General features: G+C 47.0%; 1 protein-coding gene across 2 annotated transcripts; it reads left to right on the forward strand.

The window, feature by feature from the left end:
- Nucleotides 1-356: 356 nt before the first annotated feature.
- Nucleotides 357-15,489, forward strand: PFAS (phosphoribosylformylglycinamidine synthase). Of its 2 annotated transcripts, XM_040413348.1 has the most exons (29): nt 357-404; nt 5,353-5,490; nt 5,957-6,092; nt 6,249-6,354; nt 6,598-6,784; nt 7,136-7,241; nt 7,316-7,456; nt 7,534-7,658; nt 7,749-7,877; nt 7,983-8,114; nt 8,302-8,430; nt 8,564-8,637; nt 8,716-8,872; nt 8,967-9,028; nt 9,127-9,288; nt 9,657-9,767; nt 9,859-9,990; nt 10,079-10,309; nt 10,493-10,673; nt 10,745-10,828; nt 10,913-11,068; nt 11,189-11,308; nt 11,377-11,522; nt 11,690-11,900; nt 11,982-12,073; nt 12,293-12,407; nt 14,105-14,251; nt 14,327-14,479; nt 14,786-15,489. In XM_040413348.1, exons 2-29 carry the CDS (start codon nt 5,373-5,375, stop codon nt 15,103-15,105), a joined length of 3,963 nt encoding a protein of 1,320 aa, XP_040269282.1. In that variant the 5' UTR covers nt 357-404; nt 5,353-5,372; the 3' UTR covers nt 15,106-15,489. The 2 variants fall into 2 exon arrangements, with proteins under 2 accessions (XP_040269282.1, XP_040269281.1); XM_040413347.1 differs by having other exon boundaries at nt 14,105-14,479.
- Nucleotides 15,490-20,782: the final 5,293 nt, after the last annotated feature.

The following is a 20,782-nucleotide window of genomic DNA, read 5'->3' on the forward strand; positions in this document are numbered from 1 at the left end:
TGAAATGGCTGATAACAGGGGGCAATAGACTGTATTCTCCTGTCCTACAGTCATCCTCTCCCCTGAAATGGCTGATAACAGGGGGCAATAGACTGTATTCTCCTGTCCTACAGTCATCCTCTCCCTTGTAGGCCAGGTGATTTTAGGTGTACTGTCTCTTTAAGCTCTGGCCATGTGATTTCCATCGATACATGATGTGATTTGGATGATACAAGTTATATATTATAAGGGGGGGGGTCATCACGAGGTTCAGGAGAACTAATAGACGGAGGGTGATTCTCACAGGACAGGAAGCCTCTGCTCTCCCCCTGCCTCCACCTCCCAGTCTCCGCCTATAACCCCCATCCTCCCTGGTGCAGAGTGTTCCCTCCCCTGGAGGCTCTGTCGGTGGAGCACATGGTCAGGTGAGTGGCTGTTCCATACATTGTCCCCGCGCAGGCTCCTGTCCTGGGAGGAGAAGTTTCTGACTGTAGGTTTTTAATCAGCCTCTGAGTGCTGGTCTTGTACACAGGAGCTTGCACTCTACAGCTGGAGCTCAGTCTGAGCAGGAGATTGTCAGCGGTATCCCCCTGGTGACTGCGGGAGGAGATGGGGGACAGAGATCTCAGAGGCCCCATTATAGTTATGTGTAAATGTCCGACATGCAATCATCGATCCACTGTTACTGCTCCAGAGTCACTCTGGTCACATCCAGAGCTGCAGCAACAGTTCTGTGATCCACTGCAGAGGAGTTAACTCTGTTCACACCGAAGTCCAGAATCTGGAGAGTCATAGAGTGCAGAGACTGAAAAAACTGCCTGTCCTGAGGGCGTATCACTCATGAGGGGATTAGATACACAGCTCAGCAGACAGTATCACACAGGATGGGATTAGATACACAGCTCAGCAGACAGTATCACACAGCAGAGGATTAGATACACAGCTCAGCAGACAGTATCACACAGGATAGGATTAGATACACAGCTCAGCACACTGTATCACACAGGACAGGATTAGATACACAGCTCAGCAGACAGTATCACACAGGAGAGGATTAGATACACGGCTCAGCAGACAGTATCACTCATGAGGGGATTAGATGCTCAGCAGACAGTATCACACAGGATAGGATTAGATACACAGCTCAGCAGACAGTATCACACAGCAGAGGATTAGATACACAGCTCAGCAGACAGTATCACACAGGATAGGCTTAGATACACAGCTCAGCACACTGTATCACACAGGACAGGATTAGATACACAGCTCAGCAGACAGTATCACACAGGATAGGATCAGATACACAGCTCAGCAGACGGTATCACACAGGATAGGATTAGATGCTCAGCAGACAGTATCACACAGGACAGGATTAGATACACAGCTCAGCAGGGAGTATCACACAGGATAGGATTAGATACACAGCTCAGCAGGCAGTATCACACAGGACAGGATTAGATACACAGCTCAGCAGACTGTATCACACATGACAGGATTAGATACACAGCTCAGCAGACTGTATCACACATGACAGGATTAGATACACAGCTCAGCAGACAGTATCACACAGGATAGGATTAGATACACAGCTCAGCAGACAGTATCACACAGGACAGGATTAGATACACAGCTCAGCAGACAGTATCACACAGGACAGGATTAGATACACAGCTCAGCAGACAGTATCACACATGACAGGATTAGATACACAGCTCAGCAGACAGTATCACACAGGACAGGATTAGATACACAGCTCAGCAGACAGTATCACACAGGATAGGATTAGATACACAGCTCAGCAGACAGTATCACACAGGACAGGATTAGATACACAGCTCAGCAGACAGTATCACACAGGATAGGATTAGATACACAGCTCAGCAGACAGTATCACACAGGACAGGATTAGATACACAGCTCAGCAGGCAGTATCACACAGGATAGGATTAGATACACAGCTCAGCAGTCAGTATCACACAGGACAGGATTAGATACACAGCTCAGCAGGCAGTATCACACAGGATAGGATTAGATACACAGCTTAGCAGGCAGTATCACACAGGATAGGATTAGATACACAGCTCAGCAGGCAGTATCACACAGGATAGGATTAGATACACAGCTCAGCAGGCAGTATCACACAGGACAGGATTAGATACACAGCTCAGCAGGCAGTATCACACAGGAGAATATGGTTGCCGTCCAGTCTCCTGTACGGCTATTACTCGGTGACGTCCGTGCGGTCAGAAGCCCTCCGGTCATTGTGTCCCTTGTTATTGTGAAAGCAGTTGGACAATATTCTCTTGGCCAACAGATTGGGACGATATTTGGGTGGTCATGTGGTGGAGTCCATGGTGGGGGCTGGGACACAGGAACATATAGGTGGTATAAAACTTGGGGGTCTCGCTCTCTCTTCCTGGACCCCCCGAGACCACATCACTTCAGTAGCAAGCTAAGTTAGGCTACTTTCACACTGGTGTTTCTGGGTCCGCTTGTGAGATCCGTTTCAGGGCTCAGCGGTCCGAAACGGATCAATTCAGCCCCAATGCATTCTGACTGGATACGGATCCGCTCAGAATGCATCAGTTTGGCTGCATTTGGTCTCCGTTCCGCTTATGAGGCGGACACCAAAGCGGAGCCAAACGGATCCGTCCTGACTTACAATGTAAGTCAATGGGGACGGATCCGTTGTCACTGACACAACATGGTGCAAATGAAAACGGATCCGTCCCCATTGACTTTCATTGCAAGTCAGGACGGATCCGTTTTGACTTTAGACTTTTTTTTTTTAGGAATAATGCAAACGGATCTGTTAACGGATACAAGCGTTTGCATTATTGGTGCGGATCCGTCTGTGCAGATAAAAAACGGATCCGCACAAAGCACGAGTGTGAAAGGGGCCTTGTGTGTATGTATAGAAGTATAATATCCCAGTAGACTTTATATGTGTGCATATAGATATGTGTAGTCTGCGATTGTGTTACCAGTAGAATATACATACAGTTGCAAGAAAAAGTATGTGAACCCTTTGGAATGATACGGATTTCTGCACAAATTGGTCATAAAATGTGATCTGATCTTCATCTAAGTCACAACAATAGACAATCACAATCTGCTTAAACTAATGACACACAAAGAGTTAAATGTTACCATGTTTTTATTGAACACACCATGTAAACATTCACAGTGCGGGTGGAGAAAGTATGTGAACCCTTGGATTTAATAACTGGTTGAACCTCCTTTGGCAGCAATAACTTCAACCAAACGTTTCCTGTAGTTGCAGATCAGACGTGCACAACGGTCAGGAGTAATTCTTGACCATTCCTCTTTACAGAACTGTTTCAGTTCAGCAATATTCTTGGGATGTCTGGTGTGAATCGCTTTCTTGAGGTCATGTCACAGCATCTCCATCGGGTTGAGGTCAGGACTCTGACTGGGCCACTCCAGAAGGCGGATTTTCTTCTGTTTAAGCCATTCTGATGTTGATTTACTTCTATGCTTTGGGTCGTTGTCCTGTTGCAACACCCATCTTCTGTTGAGCTTCAGCTGGTGGACAGATGGCCTTAAGTTCTCCTGCAAAATGTCTTGATAAACTTTGGAATTCATTTTTCCTTCGATGATAGCAATCCGTCCAGACCCTGATGCAGCAAAGCAGCCCCCAACCATGATGCCCCCACCACCATACTTCACAGTTGGGATGAGGTTTTGATGTTGGTGTGCTGTGCTTCTTTTTCTCCACACATAGTGTTGTGTGTTTCTTCCAAACAACTCCACTTTGGTTTCATCTGTCCACAGAATATTTTGCCAGTACTGCTGTGGAACATCCAGGTGCTCTTGTGCAAACTGTAAACGTGCAGCAATGTATTTTTTGGACAGCAGTGGCTTCCTCTGTGGTGTCCTCCCATGAAATCCATTCTTGTTTAGTGTTTTACGTATCGTAGATTTGCTAACAGGGATGTCAGCATATGCCAGAGACTTTTGTAAGTCTTTAGCTGACACTCTAGGATTCTTCTTCACCTCATTGAGCAGTCTGCGCTGTGCTCTTGCAGTCATCTTTACAGGACGACCACTCCTAGGGAGAGTAGCAGCAGTGCTGAACTTTCTCCATTTATAGACAATTTGTCTTACCATGGACTGATGAACAGCAAGGCTTTTGGAGATACTTTTATAACCCTTTCCAGCTTTATGCAAGTCAACAATTCTTAATCGTAGGTCTTCTGAGAGCTCTTTTGTGCGAGGCCTCATTCACATCAGGCAATGCTTCTTGTGAAAAGCAAACCCAGAACTGGTGTGTGTTTTTTATAGGGCAGGGCAGCTGTAACCAACACCTCTAATCTCATCTCATTGATTGGACTCCAGTTGGCTGACACCTCACTCCAATTAGCTCTTGGAGATGTCATTAGTCTAGGGGTTCACATACTTTTTCCCCCTGCACTGTAAATGTTTACATGGTGTGTTCAATAAAAACATGGTAACATTTAACTCTTTGTGTGTTATTAGTTTAAGCAGATTGTGATTGTCTATTGTTGTGACTGAGATGAAGATCAGATCACATTTCATGAACAATTTGTGCAGAAATCCATATAATTCCAAAGGGTTCACATACTTTTTCTTGCAACTGTATATAATTATTATTATTAAAGCGCCATTCATCCCATAGCGCTGTACATATGATAAGCGGTGCACATACATAATACAGACAATTGCACTAATCATAAACAGGACGAGTTACAGACTGGTACAGAAGGAGAGAGGGCCCTGCCCGCGAGGCTTACAATCTACATGGTATAGGAGAAGGACACAGTAGGTGCGGGTGAAGCTGGTCACGGCGGTATAGAGGCAGCAGGGTCACTGGTTGCAGACAGTATCACACAGGATAGGATTAGATACACAGCTCAGCAGACAGTATCACACAGGACAGGATTAGATACACAGCTCAGCAGACTGTTTCGCACATGATAGGATTAGATACACAGCTCAGCAGACAGTATCACACAGGATAGGATTAGATACACGGCTCAGCAGACTGTATCACACATTATAGGATTAGATACACAGCTCAGCAGACAGTATCACTCAGGATAGGATTAGATACACAGCTCAGCGGACTGTATCACACAGGATTAGATACACAGCTCAGCAGACAGTATCACACAGGATAGGATTAGATACACAGCTCAGCAGACAGTATCACACATGATAGGATTAGATACACAGCTCAGCAGACAGTATGACACATCAGAGGGTTAGATACACAGCTCAGCAGTATGTCATGATGTGATTAGATACAGTGCATCAGCAGGCAGTATCACATGTGACAGGATTAGATACATGATGGGGGCACCATGTTGATTGTGCGTTCTCTCCCTCCAGGGTGCCCTGGATAGGTGAAGATGGTGGTCTTGCACTTTTATTGCCCCTTCCCGGGGTCTGATGATTTGCTGCGCTTGTCTGGGTTGGAGAAGAATCAGAGCGTGCAGAGGGAGCTGTGCTACAACGTCAGCTGGCTGGGTAAGGGCTCGCTGCCCCTCCTCGTCACTCACACTTTAATCTCTGCCCCGTCCTTGACATTATTTGTCTCCGGAGCCCCTCCTCATCCTCACATATTACACATGGGAACCTCTTACTCGAGGATCGGGCAGGTCTATGTGTGAGGGTGCTGCCGATCACCGGAGGTAAACGCCTCCTTCACACATCCTCCTGTGAACCACGGATCTGCTGCCAGCACTGAATCCGTATGCTGTGTGTGAATGTGGCTCCATTGCACCTGAATGATCGGCAGTGATTGGGAACCAACCATTGCCCTGTGCCTCGGCCCATGAAAGGGCCCCTTGTGCCATGGCCCAGGTCATACATCATCAAACATCTAGTAGGTCTCTGATGGTGCGTCACATCTCATAGGTCTCAGGGTGTTCTCTCCATGGGCTGGAGAACCAGTAAGTCTTTTGCTCAATTCTAGACCTTGTACCCCCTGCAGGTGACTCTCCACCCACCTCTGGGCAGACAGACACCCTGCGATGGCTCTTTAGCTGCCCCTTTGACCCCCAGAGCATTTCGGATACAACTTTCCTTCACCCTGAACCATCAGACCTGCTGGTGGAGGTCGGACCTAGGTGAGTTCTGACCATCCTGTTCAGCCCTATGTCTTAGGCTACATGCACACGAACGTGTTTTTTTGCGGCATGGGTGCGGACCCATTCACTTCAGTGGGCATCTAGTCTTAGAGGAGAATCTCCTACTGACTGTTTCCTTTCAATTCTCATCTGTAGGTTGAATTTCTCCACAGCGTTTTCCACCAACGCCGTGTCCATCTGTCGTTCCATTGGCCTGACCAACATCGACAGGATAGAATGTTCCAAGCGATATCTGATGAAGGTGCGAAGAGCTTCTCATCTTAGACAAACATTTCCTGTCCTGTGCTGGCGCCATGATTGGCCAGGATCACTATGATTGTGAGGATCTGTGTGGGATCTTCATGGTCCATGTGAAGGACTCCCATGTATAAGTAGCACAGTGGTGACTTGGACGGTGTCTCCCTGACCGTCCATGTCCTTCCAGTACGAGGACACGTTGGGTTGTCACCACTGATTTGCTATTGATTGAATTTAAACCCATCAGTTTCAGAGAGAGCTGGAGGATGGAGAGAAGCAGAAACTGACGTCTTCTCTATATGACCGCATGACTGAATGCATCTACCCCGAACCGGTGAGAAGCTTTGAGATCTCTGTCCGGCCTGAGAAGGTGTATGAGGTGGACGTGATGGGACAAGGGAGGGCGGCACTTGAAACGGCAAACACAGAGTTAGGTATGTTGTACCCAATCAAAAAAAAGACATTTTACACTGTGTTTTATCCTCTAGTCACATCCAGAGCTGCATTCACAATTCTACCAGTTGCTTCATTAATGTCTTGTCACTGTGCTGAGTGACGCCCACCTACCAGTTTACCTGAGCCTTGGTATCGCACTGCCTTCTGGTGCATCATGAGAGTTGTAGGGTTTTTCTGCATGATGCTATAGCACAGGCCTTGGTGTTAACCTCTCCCTTGCTGTAGAACATGATTCGTATAATCACTGAACCACCAGGGTGGTAACTCAGCTCTGGATGTAACTAGAGCAGAGAACCTGAGTGTTTTCAGACTCCCGACGTCATTTACAGGTCTTGCTTTCGACTCATGGGACCTGGATTATTACACCGCTCTTTTCCAGCGCGTGGGCCGCAATCCGAGCAGCGTTGAGTGCTTTGACTTGGCGCAGTCTAACAGGTCGGTGTCTAGGTTTTGACTGGGACTGTCTTCTTCAGAGACTGTTCTGAGTAATGATGCTCTCTGTTATCCAGTGAACACAGCCGCCATTGGTTCTTCAAGGGCAGGCTTCTAGTGGATGGGCAGGAGAAGCCACACTCGCTCTTTGACCTGATCATGAAGACGCAGGACACCAGTAACCAGAACAACGTCATCAAGTTCTGTGACAACAGCAGGTTTGTGTCACCCCTCCAGAAAAACTCGAAGAGTCATCTGACCAAAACTGACCTTCTCCAATGCCTTCTCTTTCCAGTGCAATCCAGGGGAAGGAAGTGACCAGCCTGATTCCTACTGATCCCTCCTGTCCTGGACCCTACAAACTGACAAGCTCCACCCGGCACCTCATCTTCACCGCCGAGACCCATAACTTCCCTACAGGTGAGCACAGGCCTGGGGTGTTTCTGAATGGTGTATGCTTTGAGCATGGTTGTTTCTTCTTCTAAAGTTCTTTTCTTCCATCTCTTACAGGCGTAGCACCGTTTAGTGGTGCCACTACTGGCACAGGTGGTCGTATTCGGGATGTACAGAGCACCGGGAAGGGAGCCCATGTCATAGCAGGCACTGCTGGCTACTGTTTTGGAAATCTTCACATTCCAGGTACCCAGGAGATGCATGACTTGTCTCTTCTTCTCTCTAAGATCATGTTCTTCATGTCCGTACCTCATGGATCCTTCTGTCCAACAAGTCTGTGTTTATGTGCAGGATATTCTCTTCCATGGGAGGACGCTTCTTACAAATATCCCGTCCAGTTTGCCCGGCCTTTGGAGGTAGCCATCGAAGCCAGTAATGGAGCCTCAGATTATGGCAACAAGTTTGGAGAGCCGGTGCTGGCAGGTGAGGAGTTGACAACATTGATTTCCTTCCAACCATTCCAAGTTTCTGAAATTCATTAAGGAAGGATAGAATACGTGGTGTTCTGCGGTCTGGTGGATCGGCTGCTATTTTTTCCTCCTCGTTATTGTTGAGGTGTTCTTCAGCAGTTGATGCTGATATTAATAATACCTTCTCTTAATGGTAACAGGATTCGCTCGTTCATTCGGCCTTCGCCTGCCCTCCGGGGAGAGAAGGGAGTGGGTGAAGCCCATCATGTTCAGCGGAGGTATTGGATCTATGGAAGACATTCATCGGACCAAAGAGGCTCCAGAACCAGGTAAGACGAATAGAAGCCTCTTGTGGACCCGTGAGCTGAATCTTCTCTGAGGATGATTCATATTTTGGAATAAATGGGTGGTTTGTGGTGGAAGGGTAGATCTCGAGGCCTCAGGGATGTCTCTTTCCCTCAGACATGCACGTTGTGAAGATTGGGGGTCCCATCTATCGGATTGGAGTGGGTGGAGGGGCTGCTTCTTCTATTCAAGTAAGTATCGGTTCTGAAATGTATCAGCTTGATCATCGCGTCTGTATCAGATCATGATTTAGTTCTGGGGGTCAACAGGTTCAGGGGGACAACGCCAGTGAACTGGACTTTGGAGCAGTGCAACGAGGGGATGCAGAGATGGAGCAGAGGATGAACAGAGCCGTGCGTGCCTGTGTGGAGCGAGGGGGCCGGAATCCGATCTGTAGTATTCACGACCAGGGGGCTGGTGGGAACGGTGAGAGCTGATCGCTACGTTGTCAGCTCCTCCCATTGAGATCTATGGATCTGACTTTGGGTATGGCATCTGTCTTGACACTTGTCCTCTGCAGGTAATGTACTTAAGGAGCTGAGTGAGCCTCAAGGTGCCGTCATTTATACGAAGAACTTTCAGGTATGGGAACTTTGCATCTTCTGGTTGCACCATCTCCCTCATCTCCTGGAATAAATCCAGCTCATTCTTTTCCCTGAATGGTCTTGTATCATCTTCAGTTAGGAGACCCCACATTGAGCGTCCTGGAGATTTGGGGGGCAGAGTACCAGGAATCCAACGCTTTGCTCATCCGTCCAAAAGATGCAGATTTCCTGCGCTCAGTGTGTCGAAGAGAGAGGTCTCCGGTGGACTTTGTGGGTAAAATCACAGGAGATGGCCGGGTAAGACCCTCAGTCTACTGATTCAGGTTACTTATTTGCAGTGTTGGATCACTTCCCCTGAATTATACGTTCTACCTGGAAATCCTGGGGTTGCCATCTGTGTGTCATGTCTTTTATTATTTTGGTCTCTTAAAAATGGCCACCATTAGAGCACTTGGTCAACATCGCTTTCCACAGAACGTTGTAAATCTGCATTGCTATCTATAGTCTTGTGTCAGTCTTCACTGTATTTCTAGAATTCAGTTTATTTACAGGGATGCTCAGGATGAACCGCACCATAAGTTCCCCCGGATGAGGAAACGTTTTAATTTGTAGATTATTTTTCTCTCGTATGAGATCACTGATCCTCGTTGACTTCTTCTGTGTAGATTGTGTTAGTGAATGGGAGCGAGAACGATCCCGATCCTGATCGCAGTGACCGAAATCGTGTCCCAGTGGATCTGGAGCTGGAGTGGGTCCTGGGGAAGATGCCTCATAAGGTAGAGCTCCTAGTCTTGTCCTGGTATATCCAGACTTCATGGTTTTGATGACCCTCTACTTACTGTGTCTTCTATGACTTTTCCTCTACAGGAATTTAAGTTGAATCGAGTTACTCCCGAACTCAAGACGTTGACCCTTCCCAAAAATCTCAGCATCAGGCAAGCCCTGGAACGCGTCCTGAGACTACCGTCTGTGGCGAGCAAACGATACCTGACCAACAAGGTGGCCTTCTACTCTGAATGTCCATGCCGGGGCTTCTGGTGTCTTCACATGGATTTGCAGTAACACTGAGCCTTCCCTCCATCTGCAGGTGGATCGCTCGGTCACCGGTCTTGTGGCCCAGCAGCAGTGTGTGGGGCCGCTTCACACCCCCTTGGCTGACGTAGCTGTCATCTCGCTGTCCTACACGGATACTGTAGGTGGAGCTACGGCTATCGGGGAGCAGCCAATTAAAGGTCTCTTGGATCCGGCAGCAGGTGCCCGGATGGCAGTGGGCGAAGCTCTTACTAACCTGGTGTTTGCCTTAGTGACCGACCTGAAGGTAATTTTATGAATTGATGCAGTGATGTCATTGCTCAGGGTTTACCACCCAGTGTCACTGGAGCAGGGAGTAGACCACTTGGAGTGGAAAGCCGCCTTGTTGGCATCCACAGCTGTTGGCTACTGTCCACTCCTGATCACAGTGATTGTAGCCCCTCAAGTCGTCTCTTTCTCTCTCTGGTAGGATGTGAAGTGCAGCGGTAACTGGATGTGGGCGGCCAAACTTCCCGGTGAAGGTGCCGCGCTGTACGATGCATGTGTGGCCATGTGTGATGTCATGGCGCAGGTCGGTATTGCTGTGGATGGAGGGAAGGACTCGCTCAGCATGGCCGCAAGAGTCGAGGCGGAGACTGTGAAGGCCCCAGGTGAGCGGATGTCCAGTGTCCTCCAGGTTCCTGTCTCTGTCCTTCAGTCTAATGCTGTCTCTGTTTTTCAGGGTCTCTGGTCATCTCCGTGTACGCTGTGTGCCCCGATATCACGGCCACCATCACACCAGACCTGAAGAACCCTGGAGAGAAGGGTAAGGGCCTCCATGATTGTGGTGCAGTACGCAGCATGTGTTAGTGAGGATGAATAGTGACCTGATATCTGCTCTGACCCTCAGGCGTCCTCCTCTATGTTCCCCTCAACCCCAGGAAGCATCGTCTGGGTGGCAGCGCTTTGGCTCAGTGCTATTCACAGCTCGGACAGCACCCCCCTGACCTGGATGACCCCCAGACCTTGGTCTCCTGCTTCAGGGTCACTCAGCAGCTCCTCAAAGGTGAGACTTGTTCTGTGTGTCCTCTGTGCAGACACTGGACCAGCAGGGCATGCAGTACTGTGAGGTTGAGACTCTCAGGACACGATTGCACATGTGTAACCCTCCTGTGGTCTTCCGCAGAGCGTGCGCTGAGCGCGGGGCACGACGTGAGTGACGGCGGTCTCATTACTTGTCTCCTGGAGATGGCGTTCGCTGGGAACTGCGGGCTGGACGTGGAGCTTTCCTCCCCGTACGTCAGTGGTAAGTCCTGCGTCTCTCACTTGGTCATCTTTGTCCAGGCGTCTTCACATCTCCTTCTTGTTTCTCAGCTCTGGATCTGCTCTTCTCCGAGGAGTTGGGGCTCGTTCTAGAAGTCCCCGAGACATCACATGAGCGGGTTATAGAGCGGTATCGGGCATCGGGGCTCCAGTGCATGAGACTAGGACGTACCCAGGGAAGGGGCCCCGCCTCTGTGGTGAGTCTAACGGCCCTGCATTACATCCCTTGGCTTTAAAGGGACATGAACCAGTGGTTTAAAGGTACAGGACCTGTGGTGGACACCCATTAGACACCAGTGCCGCTGATCTGCTGGTTTTGCATTTCCGCTTTAAAGGCCCCTCCTCTTCCTTTTTTTCCCCCTAGGTCCGAGTTTGTGTAAATGAGGAGGAGGTTCTGTGCGATGAAGTAGGGAGGCTGCGCGCGCTGTGGGAGGAGACAAGCTTCCACCTGGAACGGCTGCAGGCCAGCCCAAGCTGTGTGTCACTGGAGGAGGCGGGGCTTCTTAAGAGGGAGGGGCCTAACTACCAGCTGACCTTCAACCCGTCTGAGAAGCCTCCTCTGCCGGCTCTGATAGGTACAGTAGTGAAGGATGATGGTGGTTATGCTGGGTGGGTGTATGTGATGCTATAACCGGACATGTGTATAACCCCCACAGGTTCCGCCCAGCCGCGGGTCGCTGTGGTGCGGGAAGAGGGCAGTAATGGCGACAGAGAGATGGCGGCTGCGCTGCTGATGGTCGGGTTTGAGGTAACGTCGTTGTTCTGTTCCTCCCTTATAGCAAATCCTTTACTGTAGAATCTTATACTCCAGTCACATCAAAAGCTGCAGTTCATGTTGGCCCTCAGGTGGCAGGATCTCATGTCTCGCTGCTGTGCAGCGGTGCATCATGGGATCTGACAACCTGACACCGCCTCACAGGAAATATGAGATGTAACTACTCCCATCATCCTGTGTCCTGCTCTCCAGGTCTGGGATGTTACCATGGAAGATCTCCTGACCGGAGGAACCGCCCTGGACGTCTTCAGGGGCCTAATATTTGTGGGAGGATTCAGCTATGCAGATGTCCTGGGCTCCGCGAAAGGTAAGTGATCACAGGACATGAAAGAACCAGAGTAGAAATACTAGAATACCGCCCCCCGGTGGATGAAAACTGGTATTCTACACAGGAGGCAGTACTCTAGTACTGCAAAGAAAAAAGGGGTCAGTCAGCACATCAGAATACGCAGGTGCACGTCGCCGTGGCTAAATACAATAGCAATCTGCAAACCAAATAAAGTACAAAAAGTATTATAATGCTAATGCTGCGCTTATTAAATACATTTGGGATTCTTGGCAAATACATTTTGTACAAAATCATTTGGGCCCGTCTGCCACACAGATCCTTCCCGCAGAGGGCCGGCGCAGTATATTGTATTTTATCTGCAGTATTATAGTAGTTATATTCTTGTACTTAGGAGGCAGTATTATAGTAGTTATATTCCTGTACATAGGAGCAGTATTATAGTAGTTATATTCTTGTACATAGGAGTAGTATTATAGTAGTTATATTCTTGTACATAGGAGCAGTATTATAGTAGTTATATTCTTGTACATAGGAGCAGTATTATAGTAGATATATTCTTGTACATAGGAGCAGTATTATAGTAGTTATATTCTTGTACATAGGAGCAGTATTATAGCAGTTATATTCTTGTACATAGGAAGCAGTATTATAGTAGTTATATTCTTATACATAGGAGGCAGTATTATAGTAGTTATATTCTTATACATAGGAGCAGTATTATAGTAGTTATATTCTTGTACATAGGAGCGGTATTATAGTAGTTATATTCTTGTACATAGGAGGCAGTATTATAGCAGTTATATTCTTGTACGTAGGAGGCAGTATTATAGTAGTTATATTCTTGTACATAGGAGCAGTATTATAGTAGTAATATTCTTGTACATAGGAGGCAGTATTATAGTAGTTATATTCTTGTACATAGGAGGCAGTATTATAGTAGTTATATTCTTGTACATAGGAGCAGTATTATAGTAGTTATATTCTTGTACATAGGAGCAGTATTATAGTAGATATATTCTTGTATATAGGAGCAGTATTATAGTAGTTATATTCTTGTACATAAGAGCAGTATTATAGTAGTTATATTCCTGTACATAGGAGCAGTATTATAGTAGTTATATTCTTGTACATAGGAACAGTATTATAGTAGTTATATTCTTGTACATAGGAGCAGTATTATAGCAGTTATATTCTTGTACATAGGAGCAGTATTATAGTAGTTATATTCTTGTACATAGGAGCAGTATTATAGTAGTTATATTCCTGTACATAGGAGCAGTATTATAGTAGTTATAGACTTGTACATAGGAGGCAGTATTATAGTAGTTATATTCTAGTAGATAGGAGCAGTATTATAGTAGTTATATTCTTGTACATAGGAGCAGTATTATAGCAGTTATATTCCTGTACATAGGAGGCAGTATTATAGTAGTTATATTCTTGTACATAGGAGGCAGTATTATAGCAGTTATATTCTTGTACATAGGAGGCAGTATTATAGCAGTTATATTCTTGTACATAGGAGGCAGTATTATTGTAGTTATATTCTTGTACATAGGAGCAGTATTATAGTAGTTATATCCTTGTACATAGGAGCAGTATTATAGCAGTTATATTCTTGTACATAGGAGGCAGTATTATAGCAGTTATATGTGCCTGTATTGAGTATATTCTTCTTCTGGTCTTGTAGGTGATTGTGATTCTTTTTGTTGTAGGTTGGGCAGCGTCTGTAAAGTTTAACGCTGGAGTTCGTGAACAGTTCGAAACTTTCCGCTGTCGCTCTGACACCTTCAGCCTGGGGATCTGTAATGGATGCCAGTTGATGGCGCTCCTGGGTTGGGTAGGAGCGGAGGACCCACCAGGTGAGCTATCCCGAGGTCAGTTGTTTGGATGCATCTATTTAGTGTCTCCATTCTTACTACTTTTCTATCCTGCAGGAGAATGTCCCACACAAGGAGTTCTTCTGAGCCACAACCTCTCAGGAAGGTTTGAATCTCGCTTTGTCACGGTGAAAATTGAGGAAAGTCCATGTGTTCTGCTGCAGGGGATGGCCGGGTCATCGTTTGGGGTGTGGGTGGCCCATGGAGAAGGTAAGTGTTCCTTCTGTATGTCTTCTGGATGTGCTGACTATGAGGCGTTGTACATGGCACAGAAGATCTAAGTGACCTTCTAGGCAGCCAGAACAACTGGAACCATTGACCAACTCCCAGACTTGAAACGTGCAGAACCAGTAGGTTAATGGAGAGTCTGGACACACACAGTGGTTCTGCCCATTATGGGGTTGTGTATCGTCGCCACCCTGCTCTTCTAGGGCTAGTAACGAGAAGGAATAGCAGAATGTACATTATCAAGGAGACGACCCCAAGACATTTTTGATTCCACTCTTTTTCTTCCAGGTCTGATGAGATTCCGGTCTGAGAAGGTTCGTGATCACGTGACCTCCCATCGTCTGGCCCCCCTGCGCTACGTGAATGACCATAATGTTCCCACTGAGGAGTACCCCATGAATCCTAACGGTTCCCCTCTAGGGATTGCCGGACTTTGCTCGGAGGATGGACGCCATCTGGCGATGATGCCGCACCCGGAGCGTTGTGTCCTGAAGTGGCAGTGGCCCTGGATGCCTGAGGACTGGAGGATGACTATGGGTGTGTCCCCATGGATGCGTCTCTTTCAGAATAGTTACAGCTGGTGCCTGAAGAGCGCGCTGCGGGAATGATCAGCTGAGGGTGGAGCGGGATCTGCAGCCGCAGAATCGCTGCTTATTCAGATTATCACCGTAGATGTATTGTCCTCTCTCCACATTGCATCTGATGTAGAGTAACCGTTTAACCCCCAGGAAAAGGTCACTTAATGTTTCCAGGCTTAGAGACGTTCTAGAATGTGATACGTTCCAGAGAATCTCATGTTATTGCTGTTGTACCCTCTCTCCACCACTAGAGGGCAGGTCCGCAGTCTGAGCTACACGGGAGCAGGTTCCACCTTGTATATTGGGGGTTTATGGCTTAGCTCATTGTCTGGGGGAGGAGATGGGCCGGAGGAACAATTTAGTCAATTCTTATATCACAGGGCAGGGACCTTGACAGCACGGGTAAGATTTAGATCATGGAGGATTATATATATATATATATATATATATATATATATATATAATTTTATTCACAAAAAGTTTTGGATATTTGGCTTTCGGGTGAAATTTATGGAAAACAAATAAAGTCCCGGCTCCAGTGATAATGCCCGACTTGCGTCATATATTAAGTAGAAGCAGCAATGGTGATTTCCTTATCTCAAACAATTTGACATAAAAGCTAACACCAGTGCTGGGTACACCGCCACAAAAATGTCAGTGTCTCAGGAACTTGTCTTGTGGCCTTGAGCATCAATTCCAGCTTGACAATGATGTTTCCTGCTGTTCACAAGTCGCCTTATTGTCTGCTGAGGCATGGTGGCCCTCGGGTCACTGAGGTTCTGGGGTACAGCGTTATGAGCCTCTGAAAGTGCAGGCTCCTTTTGAGTTCCCACAGTCTCCAGCAGCCGTTCCCTAATGATGCCACCTCCTATGAGCTTGCTCATTGTCCTCCATGAAGATGACATTAGGCCTGTGTTGTGTTGTTCACGCAGAGGCACAATAACTGGATTACTGATGTTATTCTAGTAGTATGGGCTGTCACTGGACTATTCACACAGTGTAGGGCAGTTCTGTACTGACTAGACACACCTGCCCACACTGTAACACCACCACCGCCACCACCAAAGGCTCGTCTGGTGACAGCAGTGGCTGATGCACAGTGCTCTTCTTGATGGCCATCATTTCTACTCATCGTGAATCGCTTTCATCAGTGGACAGCACTGAGGCCCACTGGTCCCTCGTCCAGTGTAGATGCTCTCTGCCCCATACAAGATGATGACACCTGTGCCTGGTGGTATAGTCAGGAGCCCTTGCAGGTCGTCTAACACGCAGACCACGCTGATGTAAATGGTTTCCAATGGTCTGACGTGACACTTGGGTGCCTCTCGCCTCCCTTACATGTGTCTGGAGTTGTGTGGCATTCATCATCCGGTTCCGCAGGGCATTATTCACAATAAAGCTGTCATCAGTATGGGATGTGGCCAAAGGATGTCCACATCTCTGCCTTTTTGTGACTCTTCCAGTCTCTATCTCTGATACAACCTCCTGATGACTCTCTGTGACACTCTAAGCTCAGGGGCGACTTCTGTCTGAGAACATCCTGCTTGAAGCCTCGCAGTGGCGAGGTCCTGTTCATCAACTGTTAGGTGTCGTCTTGGTCTCATAATGTGAGCAGCATGATGAGGAGGACTGTTTAATACCAATTATAATTGAACCAGGAAATTTATTGGGTGATTCATAGATCAAGCTCCTGTTGCGAACCTTGCCGTTAAGCTCCTTGTTAGAGAACAGCAAGTTGTGCAAAAAGTCCTGAAACATTGAACAGTTGGACGTGTGCATTCAGAAGGTGACATTAAGTTCTCCTGTAACGGTCAGAGGGCATTTTAGGTTCATCCTGAAATTTCACCCACAAGCCAAATATTCCAAACTTTTTCTGAGTAGTGTGTGTGTGTGTGTGTGTATATATATATATATCACACACACTAGCAGAAGGGTATATTTCATTTAATGTTTGTGTCATTAAAAGATATTGACAGTATCCCCCATAACAGTGACCTCTACAGAACCCTGCCCCACTGTCTGCTGAGCTGTGTATCTAATCCTCCCCTGTGTGATACTGTCTGTGGAGATGTGCATGTCATGTAGCCCTAGCCTAAAGCTGACCTACAGCAGTGAAGAAAAATGGGTGGGTTATTATGGAAACCTGGAGTAAAACTGTGTGTATGTGGAGACTAAGGCCCTGCGAGCTTCTATTTGCTAATAAGGGACATGTGTCCGTGTGTATGGCAGTTCGGATTTAAGTGAAAGGCTTGCTGGCTTCTATTCTATTTCAGGTAATTTTTTGGGAATATCTCAGGGACGGTACGTCCTAGAGAGCTGAGACCCAGTCTAAAACCTTCCTGGACACCTGATGTACCTGCGTGCCGAATTTGGTGAAGATCGGTGCAGTCGTTTGGTCGCGCATAAAGAACAGACAGAAACTCATTTTTATATATATGAGACGAGCAGAAGGACCCGGCTTCGCACTTACATCTATTTCATTTCATGTTTCTGTGTGTCGTTAAAAGATATCGGCAGCATCCCCCATAACAGTGACATCTACAGTACCACAGCCCCTCGCTCATTAACACAGTGCCCCGCCTCCTAAAAATGGGACCTCCAAGCAGCCCATCCCCTTTAAGGCCCCTTTCAGAAGAGCAAGTATTCCGAGCGGGTGCAATGCATGACGTGAACGCAATGCGCCCCCACGGAATCCGGACCCATTCATTTCATTGGGTCTGTATACATGAGTGTTGGTTTTCACGCATCACTTGTGCGTTGCGTGAAAATCGCAGCATGTTCTATATTCTGCGATTTTGATGCAACGCTAGCCCCATTGAAGTGAATGGGGCTGCGTGAAAAACGCATCACATCCGCAAGCAAGTGCGGATGCGATGTGTTTTTCACTGATGGTTGCTAAGAGATGGTGTTAGTAAACATTCCTTCTTTATCACGCGCGTGAAAAACGCATCAATGCGCATTGCACTCGCGTGGAAAAAAATTAACTGATAGGAAACAAAACTGAATGTACTTGTTTGCGAAATCGCAAAGTATTCAATGAACGCATCGGGACCTAATCCGGACACGCTCGTCTGCAAGGGGCCTAACGGTGAGTTTCACAGCACACCACCCTCTTGACAGTGACCTCCACAGGGGCCCGCCCCCTTAACTGTGGCCTAACCGGGTTGGAGGTGTGGCTTAGCGGGCCTGGGGGCAGGGTTTTAAGTCCTTCTTTTGAGGGTGGCCTGAATGGCCATCCTACCTGCCCCCTGAACTGTGACCTCCACAGCACTCCGCTCCCTTAACAGTGTCATCCACAGCGCCCTGCCCCTTTAAAGCTGACCTACAGCAATGAAGAAAAATGGCTGGGTTGTTATGGAAACCTGGAGTAAAACTGTGTGTATGTGGAGACTAAGGGCCTGCGAGCTTCTATTGGCTGATAAGGGACATGTGACCGTGTGTATGGCAGTTGGAATATGAGTGAAAGACTTGCATGTTTGTATTGGCTAGTACATCCTAGAGAGCTGAGACCCGGTCTAAAACCTTCCCGGACACCTGATGTACCTGTGTGCCAAATTTGGTCAAGATCGGTCCAGTTGTTTGGTCGCGCATAAAGTACAGACAGACAGACAGAAACTCATTTTATATATATATATTTTTTTATTTTATTTATTATTATTTTTTATGTGTCTAAGGGTACTTTCACACTTGCGGCAGAGGATTCCGACACCGGTACTGCCTGCCGGATCCGTCAAAACATATGCAAACTGATGGCATTTGTCAGACAGATCAGGATCCTGATCCGTCTGACAAATGCATTGAAATACCAGATCCGTCTCTCTGGTGTCATCTGGAAAAACGGATCCGGCATTTATTTTTTTCACATTTTTTCTGGTCTGAGCATGCGCAGATCGCAAAAACGGATCAGTTTTGCCGGAACACTAATTAATGCATTTCAATGGGAAAAAATGCAGATTCCGGCAAGTGTTACGGAATTATGGACGAAGACAAAACCGCAGCATCCTGCAGTATTATCTCCGTCCTGAAAAGGCAAAAAGACTGAACTGAAGACATCCTGATGCATCCTAGACGGATCGCTCTCCATTCAGAATGCATGGGGATGAAACTGATTAGTTCTTTTCTGGTATAGAGCCCCTAGGACGGAACATTTAAACATTACTTATTCTGTACTGTTCATGAGTTCCATCCTGTATTATACTCCAGAGCTGCACTCACTATTCTGCTGGTGCAGTCCCTGTGTACATACATTACTTATCCTGTACTGATCCTGAGTTACTTCCTGTATTATACTCCGGAGCTGCACTCACTATTCTGCTGGTGCAGTCACTGTGTACATACATTACTTATCCTGTACTGATCCTGAGTTACTTCCTGTATTATACTCCGGAGCTGCACTCACTATTCTGCTGGTGCAGTCACTGTATACATACATTACTTATCCTGTACTGATCCTGAGTTACTTCCTGTATTATACTCCGGAGCTGCACTCACTATTCTGCTGGTGCAGTCACTGTATACATACATTACTTATCCTGTACTGATCCTGAGTTATATCCTGTATTATACTCCGGAGCTGCACTTCACTATTCTGTATCTTGAAAGCTCGAATATTCCTGGGTATGTTGATGTTGTGCAGTCTGGGAAGAATCATTTTTCCACCAGACGTTTTACAATAATTTAATGTAAGGTAGAGTCAGAGCAATAGTGGCAAACCTACCAAGACATGGCCGTCCACCAAAACTGACAACACAGGCAAGGAGAGCACTATCTAGAGATGCAGCCAAGAGGCCCATGGTCACTGTGGAGGAGCTGCAGAGATCCACAACTCAGGTGGGAGAAACTGTCCACAGGACGTAAATTTGTTTTCCCTAAGGCCTCATGCACACGACCGTTGTGTGCATCCGCGGCCGTTGTTCCGTTTTCCGTTTTTTTTCGCCGACCCATTGACTTTCAATGGGTCCGTGGAAAAATCGGAAAATGCACCGTTTGGCTTCCGCGTCCGTGATCCGTTTTTCCACTCCGTGAAAAAAATATGACCTGTCCTATTTTTTTCACGGACAACGGTTCACGGACCCATTCAAGTTAATGGGTCCGTGAAAAATCACGGATGCACACAAGATAGTCGTCCGTGTCCGTGATCCGTGTCCGTTTTTCCTATCATTTTCAATGCAAACTTGACTTCAGTTTTTTTTTTCACTTTTCATGTCCGTGGATCCTCCAAAAATCAAGGAAGACCCACGGATGAAAAAACGGATCACGGAACTACGGAACCCGTTTTTGCGGACCGCAAAAAAAAATGGTCGTGTGCATGAGGCCTTAGTCAGCAGCACAAGTGGGGATTTGCCCCTGTGAAGCTGGTCAGGACAGGCAGAATTTTATTGAAACAAAAAATTTCTGCCAAGTAATCTAATTAATTAATTAATGCCCACCCCCTGTCTGGACGGGGTCGCTTTCCTTAACAAGTAATCAACCACAACCCCCAGAGGGTGGGAAATTTGTGTGCTGCTGTTAGGACTAAGGGAAAAAAATTTACGTCAAAATTGACGCTTCCCTTTCATCCTAACCAGCAGCAAAAGTGGGGAAGCAGCAAGGACCTTACACAAATTGGGAGGGCAGAAAAGATCTTAGTGTAAGCAGATATATCTACATATAACCTCCCCGCCCTTTCTAAAAAAAAATGTTTTAATGGGAGAGCAGCACTTAGAAT

The sequence above is a fragment of the Bufo bufo genome, unplaced genomic scaffold, assembly GCF_905171765.1.
Source record: "Bufo bufo unplaced genomic scaffold, aBufBuf1.1, whole genome shotgun sequence".
Lineage (NCBI taxonomy): Eukaryota > Metazoa > Chordata > Amphibia > Anura > Bufonidae > Bufo > Bufo bufo.

Coding starts and splice junctions, on each gene's coding strand:
- PFAS (XM_040413347.1), top strand. CDS start 5,373: ATGGTGGTCTTGCACTTTTATTGCCCCTTCCCGGGGTCTGATGATTTG. Junction 9,991..10,078: donor AACGATACCTGACCAACAAG/GTGGCCTTCTAC, acceptor CTCCATCTGCAG/GTGGATCGCTCGGTCACCGG. Junction 10,829..10,912: donor GAAGAACCCTGGAGAGAAGG/GTAAGGGCCTCC, acceptor TCTGACCCTCAG/GCGTCCTCCTCTATGTTCCC.